At 49.9% G+C, this 16,619-nt stretch overlaps 7 protein-coding genes across 7 annotated transcripts; 5 read left to right on the top strand and 2 right to left on the bottom strand.

Moving 5' to 3' along the window:
- Nucleotides 1-60: 60 nt before the first annotated feature.
- On the top strand, nucleotides 61-2,638 carry ASPVEDRAFT_50510 (alpha-1,2-mannosidase family protein; the record flags this gene model as incomplete). The annotated part of the gene is made up of 5 exons (XM_040814320.1): nucleotides 61-152; nucleotides 223-767; nucleotides 834-1,267; nucleotides 1,317-2,083; nucleotides 2,140-2,638. The coding sequence occupies 5 exons, from the start codon at nucleotides 61-63 to the stop codon at nucleotides 2,636-2,638; spliced, it is 2,337 nt and encodes a 778-aa protein (XP_040664697.1).
- On the bottom strand, nucleotides 2,418-5,980 carry ASPVEDRAFT_487883 (uncharacterized protein). The gene is made up of 8 exons (XM_040814076.1): nucleotides 5,582-5,980; nucleotides 5,438-5,517; nucleotides 4,405-5,382; nucleotides 4,135-4,343; nucleotides 3,954-4,086; nucleotides 3,678-3,899; nucleotides 3,468-3,623; nucleotides 2,418-3,414 (listed from the first exon to the last, which is right to left on the bottom strand). The coding sequence occupies exons 1-8, from the start codon at nucleotides 5,657-5,659 to the stop codon at nucleotides 2,748-2,750; spliced, it is 2,523 nt and encodes an 840-aa protein (XP_040664698.1). The 5' UTR covers nucleotides 5,660-5,980; the 3' UTR covers nucleotides 2,418-2,747.
- A 565-nt stretch (nucleotides 5,981-6,545) lies between these two features.
- Nucleotides 6,546-7,481, top strand: ASPVEDRAFT_38396 (uncharacterized protein). Its single transcript, XM_040811693.1, has one exon. It carries the CDS (start codon nucleotides 6,934-6,936, stop codon nucleotides 7,426-7,428), a length of 495 nt encoding a protein of 164 aa, XP_040664699.1. The 5' UTR covers nucleotides 6,546-6,933; the 3' UTR covers nucleotides 7,429-7,481.
- On the top strand, nucleotides 7,392-8,254 carry ASPVEDRAFT_38397 (uncharacterized protein). The gene has a single exon (XM_040811694.1). It carries the CDS (start codon nucleotides 7,597-7,599, stop codon nucleotides 8,113-8,115), a length of 519 nt encoding a protein of 172 aa, XP_040664700.1. The 5' UTR covers nucleotides 7,392-7,596; the 3' UTR covers nucleotides 8,116-8,254.
- A 189-nt stretch (nucleotides 8,255-8,443) lies between these two features.
- On the bottom strand, nucleotides 8,444-8,815 carry ASPVEDRAFT_148100 (uncharacterized protein; the record flags this gene model as incomplete). Its single annotated transcript, XM_040808151.1, has 1 exon — nucleotides 8,444-8,815. One exon carries the CDS (start codon nucleotides 8,813-8,815, stop codon nucleotides 8,444-8,446), a length of 372 nt encoding a protein of 123 aa, XP_040664701.1.
- A 2,258-nt stretch (nucleotides 8,816-11,073) lies between these two features.
- ASPVEDRAFT_488329 (putative MFS transporter Seo1) lies at nucleotides 11,074-13,437 on the top strand. Its single transcript, XM_040814082.1, has 4 exons — nucleotides 11,074-11,534; nucleotides 11,585-11,869; nucleotides 11,931-12,837; nucleotides 12,888-13,437. Exons 1-4 carry the CDS (start codon nucleotides 11,375-11,377, stop codon nucleotides 12,997-12,999), a joined length of 1,464 nt encoding a protein of 487 aa, XP_040664702.1. The 5' UTR covers nucleotides 11,074-11,374; the 3' UTR covers nucleotides 13,000-13,437.
- A 60-nt stretch (nucleotides 13,438-13,497) lies between these two features.
- ASPVEDRAFT_25782 (xenobiotic compound monooxygenase, DszA family) lies at nucleotides 13,498-15,134 on the top strand (the record flags this gene model as incomplete). The annotated part of the gene is made up of 4 exons (XM_040809815.1): nucleotides 13,498-13,614; nucleotides 13,672-13,860; nucleotides 13,921-14,168; nucleotides 14,228-15,134. 4 exons carry the CDS (start codon nucleotides 13,498-13,500, stop codon nucleotides 15,132-15,134), a joined length of 1,461 nt encoding a protein of 486 aa, XP_040664703.1.
- Nucleotides 15,135-16,619: the final 1,485 nt, after the last annotated feature.

Consider the following 16,619-nt stretch of genomic DNA (forward strand, 5'->3'; position numbering starts at 1 on the left):
TCGCTCGTTTGTGGCACCTTCATTCTCTTGTTCAATGAGCACGTGGTTGGATTACTCGTCATGAAGTCCAATTCATTGGGCGCTGCCCTCGTTTTATCACAGCTCCAAAGAGTCGCCATGGCTGCGGATTTGGGGTCACATGTTAACCTCTTGTAAGTCGATCCTGCATCATGGTACATAGTCAGTAGAATGAATATCGTGTGTTGACAAGTATAACCGCAGTCTCGGTACAGAAAATGGTGGTAACAACTTTCCCGGCGTTGCCAGGCCGTTTGGTATGGTCAAGCTTGGCCCTGATCTTTTTACTGGCTCAGACGACGCCTATTCTGGATATCTACCAGAGGGCGAGTTCTCTGGCTTCAGTATGATGCACGAGCAAGGAACAGGTGGCGCTCCGAAGTACGGCACCGTATCCCAGCTTCCACTAGTGGGCAAAGTCGAGGATCCTCTTTCGAATATCACTGTTTCGCGAGACGGGACCGACGAGGCGTCCGTCGGATATTACAAGGCCACGACGGGCGACGGGGTTGCTGTGGAGCTGAGCGCGAGTGCACACGCGGGAATCTATCAATACACTTTCCCTGAAAACTCTGACGAGAGCCATGTGCTTGTGGATGTTTCTCATGTTCTTCCGTCGTTTCGAGGACAGGGCCTTAGCCAAGGCTATAAGGGTGGAAACTTCACTATCTTCTCTGATGGGCACTATGAAGGACATGGGGTTTATGACAACGGCTGGAATAGGTCGCCTGATTGGACTATTTACTTCTGTATGTCATGCAGCTCATGATTCGTCTGCGTCCGTGTTTGCCATGGTCGTGTTAACATTACCGCAGGTGGATATTTCGAAAATGACATCGAAAGTAAGGCAGCCTATAAGGGCACTGACGATGGTGGTAGCGTCAAACAGGACAGCGGCTCTGCTACTTCTTCGGCTATGTCCACACGAGTCGGCGGAGTATTCTCCTTCAAAGACAAGAATGTCGTCTCCCGAGTGGGTATCTCATGGATATCCTCGAGTCGGGCTTGCCAACATGTTCAAGATGAGATTCCCGCTGAGACCTCCCTTGAATCTGTCATTGATGACGCGAAGTCTGAATGGGAAAACACGGTTTTCTCCAAGATAACGACGACTAACACCAATGAGACAAGTCTCACACTTCTGTATTCGTCTCTTTACTTCATGCACCTTATCCCCACAAACCAAACGGGAGAGAACCCGGGCTGGGAATCAGATGAGCCATATTATCAGGACATCTTCACCTTTTGGGTCGGTGTCCCAATACCATTTGTATATCGACCTCTAACATCATGGGCAGGACACCTTCCGTTGCTCAACTGCACTCATGCACATCCTGCAGCCGACTTCATATGAAGAGCAGATTCGCTCTTTGATCGACATCTGGCGATTCGACGGCTATCTTCCTGACGGACGATCCTCAAACTACAATGGACGAACTCAAGGTGGCTCAAACGCTGACAACGTCCTTGCCGACGCATACGTCAAGGGCCTGCGCGGCGCCATAAACTGGGATGACGGCTATAAGGCGATGGTAAAGGACGCCGAAAAAACGCCCCCCAATGACCCGGTCGATTCTATGGCCCCTGATTCTTCCACCAAGGAAGGACGAGGCGCCCTGCCAGACTGGATTGAGCTAGGATACATCACACCTAAGTACACGCGCGCCGTCAGTAGAGCTGTCGAATATGCCAGCAACGACTTCGCTCTGTACCAGGTGGCATCAGGCCTAGGCTTTGATGATGACGCAGAAAAGTACTTGAACCGTTCCAGAAACTGGCGAAACCACTGGAACAAGGACCAGGAGTCACTAGGTTTCTCTGGATTCGTCGTCCCTCGTGATGACGATGGTTTTATTGAAACAAACCCAATTGATGATAGTGGATACTGGGGCGATCCATATTACCAGGCGACTTCCTGGGCTTACTCATTGTCAAGTGTTCATGATATGGAGTCTATTATTGAGTTGGTAGGTGGTGAGAAGACCATGCTTGAGCGCTTGGATACCACTTTCAAAGAGGGTGCAAGTGGCTCTGATGGGATGATTTTCGATCCCACGAACGAACCGTAAGGAATGCCCTGAATACTCCCATCTTTGGGGATGCCAGCTGACCGCGTACCAGAATGTTTAACATCCCATACCTATACAACTACATCAACAAACAAAACATTTCTGTTTCCCAGTCCCGTCACATCGCTAAGACGTACTACCACACCGACGTGGACGGACTTCCGGGCAACAGTGACGCTGGCGCCATGCAAACATGGCTTCTCTGGAACATGATCGGCCTGTATCCAATCACAGGACAAACGACCTTCCTCATCCACTCCCCTTGGTTTGAGTCTTTGACCATCGACCTAGGAGGTGACAAGACGCTGAAAGTCACAACCACCGGCGGTGACGGTAACGGGGACACAAAAATCTATGTCCAAAGCTTGAAGGTAAATGGACAGGACTGGAAAAAGAACTGGCTGGCGTGGGATGACATCTTTGCCGAGGGTGGCACGCTAGAATTCGAGCTTGGAGATAAGCCGAGTCAGTGGTTTACCGGGGAAGCACCCCCAAGCCCTGCTTCAGCGCAGGAGACGCCTGGTGTTCCCGTAACTCAGAGGTCGGGATAAAAGGTCACTAATGCACATTCTGTACATATAATATAGATGAACTGTTCGGTTTGTGGTTTTGAATTACAACATCATGGCGTTAATTAGCTGAGAGGACATTGCTGAGCCTCTACACGCTTCCGCGTTCTGGATGCATGGCAACAGGGTTTGAGAGCAACGAATAAAGATCCGCGGCTCTATTGTCGGATTGTGATTTTCCATCAGACATGAGCATCCAGTCTATATCAGTATCAATGTTGATGTCTTCAAGCGAGCCCGATCTTTCGTTTGATATTTCGCAATCTTTGGAACTTGATCCATCAAGTCCAATTGAGGTTGACTGTTGTTTTGCTGGCCTGAGAATTCCACTTTCTAAGTTATAGCTTCCCTTACTAGAGCGCATCCGGATTTCCCATCGCCGTTGCAGCCCCAGCAATAGATCTTTAGCTCGGCTAGCACTCGGCCATGAGATGGCAAATTCGTCTAGTGCACGAAAACATGTGCTCAAATGCCTTGCAATTCCGCAATTGCAGTGCTCGTCTGATCGATACTGAGTTACGGCAGCGAAAAGAAGCAAAAGAACAGCGGAGGAAGTAATAGCAACCGCCTTTGTATGGATTCGCCGAAGGGTATACCTCGCCTCGTACATGACAAGGAGTTTGGCTATAGCAATCGCGGATTGGATACACATCTCTCGGGCATGTCCGTGCCCTGGGCCTTTTGGTGGTTGAGGCTGGAGATGACTTTTTGACATCCATGGTCGGTGCGCATATATGATATTCTGGTAGTATTGCATACTTTCGATATGGTTAATCATATTTTCCAAATGAGCTGAACAGTGTTAACTTACTGTAGTAAAAGAACCTGTGGAATATACGGGGCGGTCTGATCATCCAAGTCGATTTGTAATGATGGGGGAAGTCCGGCTTTCCAGTTGAGGAGCTTTGCGACGACTTTCTCGTTCAAGTGCTGGAGTACCACCTTGGAAATATTTGACGTTCCGTATCTGAGAGCTGGGTTAGCGGTGTAGAGGATTGTATACACGGGTGTAGCGTCTTACAAGAAGTCGCCACATGGGGCCATGATTTCGCAGAGGTTAATTTGCTCTTCACACACAGATTCCATACAGTCCGGTGCGCCTCGTCCAGCGTAAATAGACCCAGGAGATACATATGGAGCCCATCTGTCAGATCCACGTCGGTGCGTGTTCTTAGTAGGTTTCCCAACGGTCACATCTTCCATATTTGTACGAAATGGTCTGCCCAGATGAAATCCTAGCTGACTAAACATTTGTCAGTGTGGCGCGTATCAGGGAGCTTATGTATAAAGCACTTACTGGTCAACTGTGTACGCAGCCCAAAATACAGCTCGACGTAGGTCCGCATCTGCCGGAGTAATAAGTCCACCGGAAACATAAGATGACATATCAAGGTGCAGGGCGAGGTTGAAGGCAAGTCGGATGGCCATTCCTAGGGCTGTAAGTTGAAGTTCTTTCAAGGTTCATTAGGAGTATGTACCACTGTAAAGCCACCCACGCGCTTCTCTTCCGCTCCCAACCTCAAGACTGCTGCAGATGACCAGAGATTGGACTGTTGCCACGCAAGGAGAATCCATCTCAACCTCAAGAAGGGCTTTTGCACGATCACCGAAAAAATCAACAAGCGATTTTGGAAATGTGACAAAATCCGGGTGATAGCGCGTCTCAAACGAAGCTCCGATAGCACACCTGCTCGAATGTATCAGGATTTGTAATTCTCCTACGACTCGTAAGCAAACCAGAGACTCACATTGCATTTCGAAGTGACTCTGAGTAGTAAGGTGTGTCACCCAGGGCATACCACCTTGCCTTGGCATCTCCATACGTCATCCGATCTACCACATGAAAAGATGGGTCTTGCCAACTAAAATAGAGATTCATTAAGTGCTCTTCTAGGGGAGCAGGAACAGTCTTATGATTTCCGAGGCGCCGTAGACATTCCAATGCGTCGTTCTGGGCGGTAAGGCGTGTCCCGGAATTTGAAGTAGCCAACATATCGGCAAGATTGAAGGTTGAAGTTGGACCGTAGAATTGGGTCTGTCCTCCGGGCTTGATTTGTAGCGTTCCGACTCGGTCAGAGAGCTCATCAATGAGACCCTCTACATCCTCCGGGCTACTGGGTTCATCCACCAGCGTCCTCTCATCATCGGCGACTATGGGCTCGAATGGTTCAGGTATTTCACCAAGCATGGATTGTACGGTGCCCCTAGGAGACGGAGGAGTGGGAAAGTTGTGCATGTATGGGGAATTTGGCAGGAATGTGTCGGTGCCTAGTTGCCAATTCCAACTGCTCGGGTCATTGTTTGATTGAATATCAGGTAAATCTTGGTAGAGTGGCACACTAGCTGTACCATCTTCGACGGCAGATGGCAATGCGGATATGCTATTCTGAAGTTGTTCGGCACCCATATACGGGGCATCGGGCGAGTTTTCGGAGTGCTGCTTGGATTCGCTTCTTTCCAGGGCTTGTGCCATCGGAATTGGATGAGAATTCGCCACGTTGGGATAGGCGTCCTTCATTTCGTTCATCGACTGCTCTGGCTTACAGGCAAGCTGTCGCATCGAGTTCGAATTTATTTCAGTCAATCCAAGCATTTCCAGTACCTTTCCCAGAGCCGTATCCTTTTCTTGCGACATCGGGGGTGGCTGCATTCCATTCTCTCGGATAAAACAACATAGCTGGTCCACCCTGCTTGATAGCAATTCAATGGCGACACGGAGAGGTAGTCTGGAGAAGCGCCGTTAGCATCACCAATGCCATGGCGGGCACCTTTAACACTCACTTTCTCTTGTCGACAGCTTGGTAGCGACATTCTCGATTTCTGTTGGCACAGTTAGAGCATGCCGGTTCGGCGCCGTCGCACTGTAGCTGTTAACTGGACAAATTCGTATCATATAAAAGAGAGAAAATATAGCCACCAACTAACCTTGACCTTACTTTCGCGACAAGACACGCAGGCCATGGTAGCATGCCTCCTCTTGGCAAAGGATTTGGGTGTCGGCATCTTTTCCACTTCAGCAGCAGGCGCTGCTCAGAACGCGTACAGCTGGACAACGGGCTCAATTGAGATTTGAACAAATCTGGGGAGAGTTGAAAAGGATGCGGGAAAGAAAACGAGGACATTTCCATGGACGAAAGAAGTTGGAGGTGGGGGGGACGGGGACTCCACAAGTCCTCACTTCAACAACTTCCATCACAGCTTCAACTCGCCACAGTCCAATCATCACCCCGGTTTTTTGACTAGTCCATATTTCAGGCTATGAGAATGTATCTAGGCTCTAAGTGGCCCCAGGCAGTCCAGGTGGGTGCTGCAGCGTGAGTAGTTCGTCGACATACGAATCCGTCGAGACACGACAGCCTTGAACTGACTTGTGTAGAACACAATCTCTTCCTGGGCTTCTAAATGACAACACGAGGACAACGGCCCAGTCCGAGGCGCCATTATCATCATTAAGGCACACTCATGAACGTGTTATGTGCGAATCGGTGATAATCCCGAACACGGGCATGTTGATAGGCTCACAGGGCATTTCGGACAATGGAAGCCGAAAGTCTGCCCCATACTGTGGGGGTGGCCAACGATTACCCCAGACCTGCCTCAGCATACTCCGAGCGGACAACAGTTGGCATTTACTCTATGACTAGTTATGGGTTGTACACACTATATGGCAGTGCTTCATGAACTTGGTCTCTTCCCGTACGTTCACCATTATTGCATCTCGCAGGCCCTCAATGTTTTCCCAGACCTCGAGACAAGGCCCTCCAATTCAGCACGAAACCATTGGTTGGAAGTACTACATAGTTTATGCAATCTTCAGCTCCTATTAAATCCAATCATCTGGTATTTCTTCGTTGAAGCCGCCAAACTTTCATTAGAGCAGGTTGATTCTGGAGAGGAGACCCACTGTATGGATGGATAGTGCTGTTCCAATACATACAGAAATGTCGCTTCGCGTCACTCAAACTGCGCCTTATACACACTGCCTCCATGGCTGCCTCAATACGCATTGCCTGACCATGACCGCATGATTTCTTATTGTGTTCTCTGCACGGCGCTCTCATCGACCTCCCTGTTGAGCTGAACGCACCCCGCAGCCCATCCCAACCTGGCTTCTTTAGCCGACGACCCGTCGTATAAACAGGCCCTTCTTCCCAGTTTGACCGTTACCTCTATTTACCACAGGTCAGCTCGCTATGTCGCTATATAAATGCGTATCTTGTGAAGGGCTTATCCAGGCCACCAAAGCACGTCTATCATGCAGTTGCTGCATACCGCGCATGACCCTCTGTGCCAACTGCTATGTCGTGCAGGACTATCCTCCACAACATCAAGACGACGCCTCCCATCCAGTTTTGCTGCACAGATACAGTGGGTTCCTCCCAGTGCCTCCACCGCCCCCGCCGCGTTCGCAACCTGTTAGGTCACCGAGCAATTCGTACGGGCCTCCGCGACGACGACCCATATCGGGAGCATACAGCGATGTGCCCCCGAGAAAACCTCCTCGTCCACCTAAACCGGAAACAACAAGCGATGTCGCTGATGTGGAAAATGTGGCCACTACACCTCCACCATCTGGTCCGTCGCCACCGCTATCTAGATCAATGGATCCTCCACAGCAAGGCTCTGGGCATCTCCCTGAACAACAATCCCAAGCGAGCAGCTGGACTCTTCTCCTAAACGACAACATGAAACCATCTCCCTCTTTTGTCAGGTTGATCGATGAACTTTTCCACCATTTGGACCCGCAGCGTACCGGGTTTCTCAGGCCATAAGTTTACTCCGACTATCTACAGGCCTGTGGAGCACCAGAAAGTCACAACATATGTTTGCTACCCTCTATTTGAGCGTTTTCCTCTATGTCAACTGAAACAGGCCTCATTAATTGACCTTTCATCACAGGGAAAGCAAGCTATACCAAAAACGTCAACTACGGCTACGACATGGCAGACCGAGAACTCACCGACCATTTTACGGCATACTCCATTGATTTTGTTCTACGCCCTCGCACTCCCCCTTCAACCCCCGTTTCCTCCCCTCTGGACCCCCTTTCCTACCTCCCCTCCAACCAACGCAATACACTCTCCCGATTCATGCGCTCCCAGCCTGCAGCAGCAACCTCCCTCTCGGGTGGCCAAAAGCCCATGCTCTCGCACCGAGGATTCACAGAGCTCGCGCTCTATAGTGTGCTCCTGAATCCATCAGCGGCTTGGGGCCAGTTCAATCGTGTGATTCAGGAATTTCAATTACCTATCCGGGCGGAGTGGGGCGATATTCCACGAGACATGCTACCCCTTAGCCCGTATCAACCGGAGGTGGAGCGGGTAAGAGTCTTACTTGAGGGTGCGAGAGCTACTGCTGAGGAGGAAGTGGATGCCTTGCACGCGAGATTGAAGCTTGAGCAGCGCGGGAGGCAGCATGCGTTGGATTTGTTGGATGATCGGGTTTGGGTTTATCGATAGTTGCTGGGCTTTTGGTTTAGTTATGGTAAGGTCCATAGCATTGGGTAATTATTTATATTAATTATACACGATAAGGATCAAATGGGAATATATAATAATAAAGGAGGGGTATTCGATATCCCATAGTAGCCTGAACGAAACAATCTTAGGTCTGGCAGCTAGACAGTGTGTTGTGCCACATGCATGGACCAACCTCGATCCTTTCCAGTCGGAGATCTTGTCTGAAATATTATTAGAGTTCGATAGTCACCTGAGCCTGTTAGATATTATCTCGAATGATCGTGGACGAAGTGACCACTTACTCAGATCGAACTGGAGACAAAGTCATCTATTCAGATGCTTCACGGATACCAATTCCGGCTCCGGCTCCGGCTCCAACATGGGCTCCAACAGACGCAGAACCTCCAACGCCAACTCCTGCACCTGCTGCACCCGCCGGGACCCCGAAGTGGAGCTGGCGAGTCTCAAGGGTAGGAGGGCTGGCAAAGTCGTCAGACTCAGAAACCTCGCGAATACCAATTCCACCTCCCACACCAGCACCGGCTCCAACGTGGGCTCCAACACCGACAGAGCCACCAAAGCCAACGTGTGTGCCTGCTGCACCCTCAGGGACTCCGATATGGACCTGGCGATCAGTGAGAGGAGCTGTTGGGGCGCTGAGAACGCCAGTGATCAAAGCGAGTCCAACGGCAAGCTTCATGTTGATTGATGTTTTTTTGTTTTTTTCTAAGTTAAACGAAAGTGAGAAATCGAGCACAGCTCAGACTTTTATAGAACGAATGAAAGAGTAAAGGGAAAAGGTGCGACGAGGTGATGATTGTCTGACGAAGGCAGGGCAGGCTTGCTTGCTGGTTGAAGAAAGAGAGGAACAAGCGTCGCTTTATATAGACCGCAGGGGCAAGTAGCAGTCGATACCAGATTTCGGCCACGGTCTGCATTGCCGTTCGTTAATTGACAAGGCCTATAGATGCATAGTACAGAGTAGATCTCATCAACAAGAGTCCTCTTTGCAGAGGTGAATCGTTGGTGCGACGCTAGCAGCAACCCTATACCGAACATCACGCCCGGTGCGAAAACAATCGCGTCAAGGAGCTGCAGAGATCAAAGCCTCACAAATTAATCGGGATCGAATGTCGGCCTGTTCGTGCCGATAATGCAAAACTCACGCGGACACCACACGTCTCAGGCTAAGACCCCGGCCCGGCCTTCGAGTTCACGAGGCCCTAGAATCACAAGAGCAAGGAAGGAGAGAGCTCGCAAGCGGTTTCACCAAGAGACAGGTTTGCAGGACTATCTGTGCCTGAAACGCGCTTAGAGCCATGTGACTAAGGCGCTGTGCCTATTTTGGTGTCGCTGGCCGTTTAATAACGTTCCATAAACTCCCAAAAATTCGGCTGTCGTTGTCGCTGTCGTGTGGCAGCACAGTCGTACACGGGCGTCAGATCTACTTCCACAGCAGATGTCAGTATATCTGAATCGCGTGTGCCGCGGTTCCGGAATTAACATGTAACTGTAGGTTTATGCTTTAGTTGGTTGCATATGTCCAGTAGCCCATGGATACTTCGGATCCAGGCTCCCCGGACAGAACAGCCGTTATCATGCCTGGTTTGCATATCAGCATGTTGTACTAGAAACGCAGCTTAGTCTATCTATCCCGAGCACACCTCCATTGGGCCAACCCTGCGTCGTCTCACGCATCTAGGTTTGTTCTTTTCGGTCAAAAGCTCAACGCTTGCAGAGCAGTTGGCACGACAGGCCAAATCCAACCCAACGGCGCTGATCCAGTGTTATCGGTTTGCCGCAGCTAGCGTTCTATTTCTCCAGAAGCGCGGTAATGGTCCAGCCAGAGGTCGACAGTGTTATCCTGGCCAGCAGGCCTTTTCCATCATTTGTGCATATGGTTGTCGAGACGCCCATTGTTATGAGCCCCAATGCAGGTATCTTCGAATTAGCAGCGGTCAGAAAGCTAATAAAGTTATCCAGGCCACTCCATACAGGATGCGTTAATTTGGTTTTCATGCTGTGGACGCACCTTTAAAGGATCCCCCGTCGAACACCCCAATAACTGATATCGTCTCGAATTGATAAGAGCAGAAGGCGAGCATCGTATTAAGTGTGAATTGTGTGAAGGCATCATGGCCGAAATCGCCCCCAAATCATCCATAAACAAAGCAACTGTCTATCCTTGGCATATTATAGAGGTTATTCCAATGACTTCATCGATATCAAGGTAACTGAGAGGCAGGCAGGCGGAATCAACCTCATCATATTGCCTTCACGGCTTATGCTCGGGGCAATCACTGCTATATTTTTCGTCCGAAGTCGAGTCCTCAGTGAGCTTCAGTTCTAGTCCGACCGAGAGACGGGTCCCTGGCATCGACAGTGCATATATCATGAGTTGATGAATGGGCATGATAAAAGGATGCTTGAAGCTGTCCAAGCATTTAATCCGTATGGCTTGGACAGCAAGAGTGACCATGTTTCGGACCTTGAGCAGTTGAAGGCGGCCTCAGTTCTGGCCTTTACCATTCTTGCCATTGACTGGAGTCACCAGGTGTACCCCAGGAGGTATAAAGGGTCAAGATCTTAGGCGCGCGATAGTCTTAGCGTCCTTAAATGATAAAGGTAAATCACTTCTCGACATCCTTCTCTTCTCAACTCCACCACACCATCTTGTCGCATCGCGTATGAATAAGGCCTGAGCATTCTACTGGGGCAGAAAAAATGCCTCGTTCACGAGAAATTCTAGGCTGCATCCACTACACCATACCACGTGCTAAGTATCCACTGGTGTTTCTTTTCCCGCTGTTGACACTTCCAGTTCCCCACGCTAATTCGTAAACAAGACATCATGCAGAGCCCTGATAAAGGTGGCCCTCACAGCCTTCAAGTTTTGCTAGCCGTAGCTGCGGGGCTACGGCGATAATGTCAAAACACCAGACCGAGCACGCCTTACCTCCACCCCTTGACACGATCCTTGGCCAAGGGGATGAAGCTGCACGTCGAAGCTCTCCTCTCTTGTTCAAATCTTCCAATCAGGTTGTGCCAATGGATACAGACATCTGCGGTCACGGAGACATCAAAAGGAAATCTTTACGAGCGCTGATAAAAAAACCTTGATCATCCATCGGGTGCCTAGGCTTGCGCAATAACGCCTAGGAGTGACATCTTCGCGTATCTGGTTCGAGACTTAAAGCAGCTTTCTGGCTTTAAAACAGATTGTGGCCATGGACGATATTCCCCAAAAACGACGAGCATTATGTCCACCGTCCGAGACCGCCGAAGGTGGTACCACATCAGATGGTTTGCGGATCAAGATACCAAGGAGGAGCGACGTCTCATTTTGAAGCTTGACGCCTTGATCGTTCCTTATGCCTTTCTAGCTTATTGGGTCAAGTATGTTGACCAGGCAAATATCAGTATGTGGCTTTTATTGAACACCTTCCGCTCCAGCTAACAGGATATATAGACAATGCGTACGTCTCCGGGCTTCAAGAGGATTTAAACCTACATGGAAACGAGCTCGTTGAATTGCAAACAATGTACACAGTCGGTGCAGTTGTGGGCCAGTTACCCTTCGCATATCTCTTTACCAAATTCCCTATGTCATGGGTAATCCCATTCCTGGATATAATGTGGGGTGTCTTCACATTGTTACAGTACCGCGTCAACTCCTTTGGGGAATTGATGGTTTACCGGTTCTTTGTCGGGTGGTTCGAGGCGGCATTCTTTCCAGGCATGCACTACATATTCGGTGAGTTCATGTTCTAGACGATAGTCAACACTATGCCAAAGCACCAGCTCACCTTTTCCAGGAGCTTGGTATCGTGGCGATGAGATTGCACGCCGGGGAGGATGCTTCTACGTCGGGCTTACCCTAGGTACCCTCACGGCAAGCCTGATTCAAGCGGGGACATCTTCTAGGCTCGATGGAGTTCATGGACTAGCAGGCTGGCGATGGATGTACATTGTCTGTGCCATCATCACCATCCCAATCGGGATCCTAGGGTACTTTATCCTTCCTGGGACCCCTGACAAACCGAACAAGCTAGTCATCAACGACAAAGACATTGAATTATCTAAAGTCCGCCTTTCGCGCGCAGGCCATACATTCCAGGGAAAGTGGTCGTTGCGGACTCTAGCCAATGTCCTTCGGAACTGGAAATTCTGGGCCTTGCTATTACTAGATGTTTTCTTCTGGAACGGCAGCATAAACACTTCAACAGGCGGATATCTGTTATGGTTAAAAAGCTTGAATAGATATGCAACAAGCCGTCTGAATGAACTCGGTGCCATCTCCCCCGCTCTCGGAATGTTCTATACGCTCTTCATCTGCTTTGCGTCTGATCTCGTCCTTGGGCCCGCGTGGGCAATTACTGTCGCTCATATATGGAATATTATCGGCCTGATCATTCTTGTCATCTGGAATGTACCGGAGTCTGCACTTTGGTTCGCCTTCATAACAACATATTCTGCGGTGTCCATGTCCAGTGTTCTTTATGGTTGGGTGAACGAACAACTGCGATATTCGCCGGTCGAACGCTCCATAACCCTGGTCATTCTCAACACCATTGCCCAGTCGACTACGGCCTGGACACCTCTGTTGGTATTCAAAACTGTTGAAGGGCCACGCTTTACCAAGGGATATTCCTTTGTCCTTGCGAACGCAATATGCTTGATTGCTTTGGCTCACATCATCAAATACTTTATCGCCCGCCAAGAGTACGTATGCTCAATTATTCCCCTTACGCCAGCCTACTAACCTTCTCCAGCAAACGGGAAGCGACAAGAAATATCGCAGAGAGCGACTCAGACGAAACTCATGATCCAGAATCAAACGCGGTCGTGACAGCTGTCGAGCCGAGTAAGCCCGACTCGGGCTAAAGTGAAATATCGTGATGCGCAATAATAACACGCTAGCATGAATCGTTTTAAAAAAAAAAAACGAGACCTGGATATCGGCCGAGTCAAGGCATCTTTAGAACTCGAAATAGATTATATAGGCTTTCCAACAAGGTCAATCATCACGCAATGGGGCCCTGAATGGTGAAATAATTCCCCACTTAAACGTCCGGACTTTCTATCCGACTGGCCTAAATCCGGAACAGTAGCTTTCAACGCTCATGTATACCCGTCGATTCAACGACAAGGGACAAATGAAAGCAAGCTGTCAAAATCCCACGGTTGCGATTTCTGCGGGGTCGATGGCGAATTGGATAAGATATGCCTGCAAGTGATTGTTGGAGTACCTTGCAAAGGTTACGCGATGCCGACGAGCTATGGCGATATGCCGCGGGGCTAAGATCACAAGCATACATTAAAAAGAGGCGAAGCCGACAAGGGGCATTATTACGGATGTTCTTATCAGCAAGTCAAATCAATATGGGTGAGGTCAATGTTACAGGCGGCCAAAATGGCGCACAGAATGGAAAGAAACAGATCATCTTGAACGCATTTGATATGTCCACCGTAGGACATCTGTCTCCTGGGCAATGGAAAGTGAGTATGAGAAAAAAAAATCAGAAGGAGTCTTGGCTTCAGCTAACGGGTATAAAGAACCCAAAAGACAAGTCAGCAACGAAGCGAAAGCTGAGCTACTGGATTGAATTGGCGAAGCTGCTGGAGCGCGGAGGCATCAATGCCTTGTTCCTGGCCGATACCTATGGTGGTTATGATACATACGAAGGGAAGCTGGACGAGTGTATTCGACGGGCAGCCCAATGGCCTGTCACAGATCCGACAATCGTATGTTATATCCCTCGTGCCCTAAGTTAGTGTACTGTGCACAGCCTGACAGAAGATCAGCCTATCTCAGCAATGGCAGCTGTCACCAAGAACCTTGCGTTCGCAATCACGGCGTCAACATCTTTCGAGCCACCTTTCCTTCTCGCAAAGCGATTTTCAACCCTGGACCATCTAACAGATGGTCGATTTGGATGGAACATCGTGACGTCGTGGAAGAAGGCTGCTTTCAAGGCCATCGGTCTGGACACTCCAATTGAGCACGACGAGCGGTACCTTCAGGCAGATGAATACCTTCGTGTGCTGTATAAGTATGAAATACAACCCACTCCTTCTAAGCTGCTGGGTTTTTGCTAATTGTTAATGGCAGGCTCTGGGAAGGCTCATGGGCACCAGACGCTCTTTCGCCAAACCCCGAGGCGGATTCATACGTTGATCCTGACAAGGTCCGCCAGATCAACCACAAGGGGAAGTACTTCTCTGTCAACTCCCGCCACATTGTCGACCCGTCGCCACAACGAACACCCTTCCTGTTCCAGGCAGGCACATCTCCAGCAGGATCAACATTCGCAGCCAGTCATGCTGAAGGTATCTTCGTGTCGAGCCACTCGCCAGCTGTTCTTGCCCCCAAGGTTGCCGCGATCCGCAAGAAAGCCGCAGACCATGGTCGGGATCCGCAATCGATCAAGTTCTTCTCGACCTTTACCCCTATCCTGGGGCGCACCGAGGAGGAAGCAAAGGCAAAGTACGAGGAGTTGAAGAAGCATGCCTCTGTCATTGGAGGACTGGTCTTGTTCAGCGGATGGACAGGCATTGACATCTCCCGTATACCGCTAGACCAGGATATCACGGCAGCCGATTCACTCGAGGCCAACAAGGTCACCAGTATGCTCGACAGCTTTACCACGACAAGTGAGGATGTCCCGCGGTGGACTCCCCGTGTTGTCGCAGAGAAAGCTGCCATCGGCGGCTTGGGACCCGTTGGTATCGGGACACCTGAGAAGGTAGCAGATGAAATGGAACGCTGGATTCGGGAAGCGGACTTGGATGGTTTTAATATCGGTTATGTCACCACGCCGGGAACCTTTGAGGACGTCGTGGACCTTCTGGTGCCAGAACTTCGTCGACGAGGCATCTATCCGGAGGCAACAGAGGAGGGGTTAACGGCGCGCGAGAAGGTGTATGGGAAGGGTCAAACCGGACTGAGATCTGATCATACGGGCAGTCAGTACAAGTACGGCGTGTACCAGGAAGAGGCGCCGTACGAGGGCAAATGATTTTGTTGAGTGCCGTCACAATCACATAGTCAGGCGCTTCATCAGCGGTTGATACTGAACCTCGTTCATTCCCCCTTCCCCTTTCACCGACCATAGTTCTTCCAGGGGGGTATAGACCGGAGAACCATACAATATATCCGTAACAATATGGCATCCCAACATGTTCTTAATCCCAATAATAAAGTGCAAACGCTCTCCTGATCGCCGCATAGATCACGGTCCATAAGCAGTTTATTATATCATGGCTATGGTCCGCTCAGGTTATGGTACGTACAAACGCCCTCCTATACTGACGTGATCCACGTCCACAGTGGACTCCTGCTTGTTGCAGTCAAGTCGATTCCAGTTTTGACTGGTGCCTATCTCTGACGTGACAACGTCCTTGTTTTCTAATGAACGTGGAGCGTTCGCAATACTTTAGGGGACAGAATGGCCCAAAAGTACTATTATTGATTTTCAAGTTCCGGTTCAATATCGACCTCATTGTCGGTTTAGGACTTGAGGTGCTCCTTTACTCCGAACCCCCGGGCCACTCTGTTCCCGCTCCCACTGCCGGACACTTTCCGCCATGCCGCGCACTGCAAGTTCCACAGACCCCTTTTATCTTTCTGGAGAGAATAAGTAATAATATGCAATCAGAGGGCAGAAAACGAGAGGACAACGAAACTCCATAATAATAGTTACTCGCGGTTTCAAACCCCATTCAGCCCAGCCGAGTTTCTTGGCCACACTGGAAGCCAATGCCGTCCGCCCGAGAAAAGCAGACGGAACCATCTCCCGGAACCGCGAGATTGAGAACGAGTCAACAACGAGGGCAGGGTCGGATTAGCCATGTCTACGGAGTAGACTGCGTTTGTTTTTTTCTTCCTCGGAGCCCAGGAACGAATGACTTTCAGGTTAGCACGGCGCCACCGAAGTTAATTCATGTCCGATCTTGTGGACCGTAGATGCCCTTTTACAGCAATCTGGTGTATGTAATGAGGATGAACATGATCGGCACTGCTGCAGAGCTTGCGCTTTCCAATTGCCCGCCGCACATCGTCATGGAGGTCCAGGCCGACTCCCTCTCTTACTCCATTTGGCTCGTGGAGGTCAACACGGCATCTCAGGGATAAAGCACCAGAGCGAGTCAGCAGTCTGCGTTTACTATGCAGGTCTCCACTGCTAGACCCCTTATCCCGCGAGCGTAGCCCTACGGTGCACATACACTGTGCAGTGCACATGTACGGTATACTCCGGCACTCAGGGGATTACGCACCGTTCTTTCGCCGCTCAATTTTTGTTTTGACTCTTCCTTTGTTGGGTAGCTGTCCGGTATCCAGTATTCGGTGCTTAGCTCGAGCCTTACAGGTACGTCTGAACAGGCACGTCTTACCGGTTCAGTCGAAGAGCTATCGGAAAATTCGACTGTGATCTACAAACCTCAATGCCAATTAATCATACTGCGGATATGTTCATTTTGGCGGCGGCCTTGCCAAGTTCCCA

Source organism: Aspergillus versicolor (assembly GCF_001890125.1).
Source record: "Aspergillus versicolor CBS 583.65 unplaced genomic scaffold ASPVEscaffold_2, whole genome shotgun sequence".
Classification (NCBI taxonomy): domain Eukaryota; kingdom Fungi; phylum Ascomycota; class Eurotiomycetes; order Eurotiales; family Aspergillaceae; genus Aspergillus; species Aspergillus versicolor.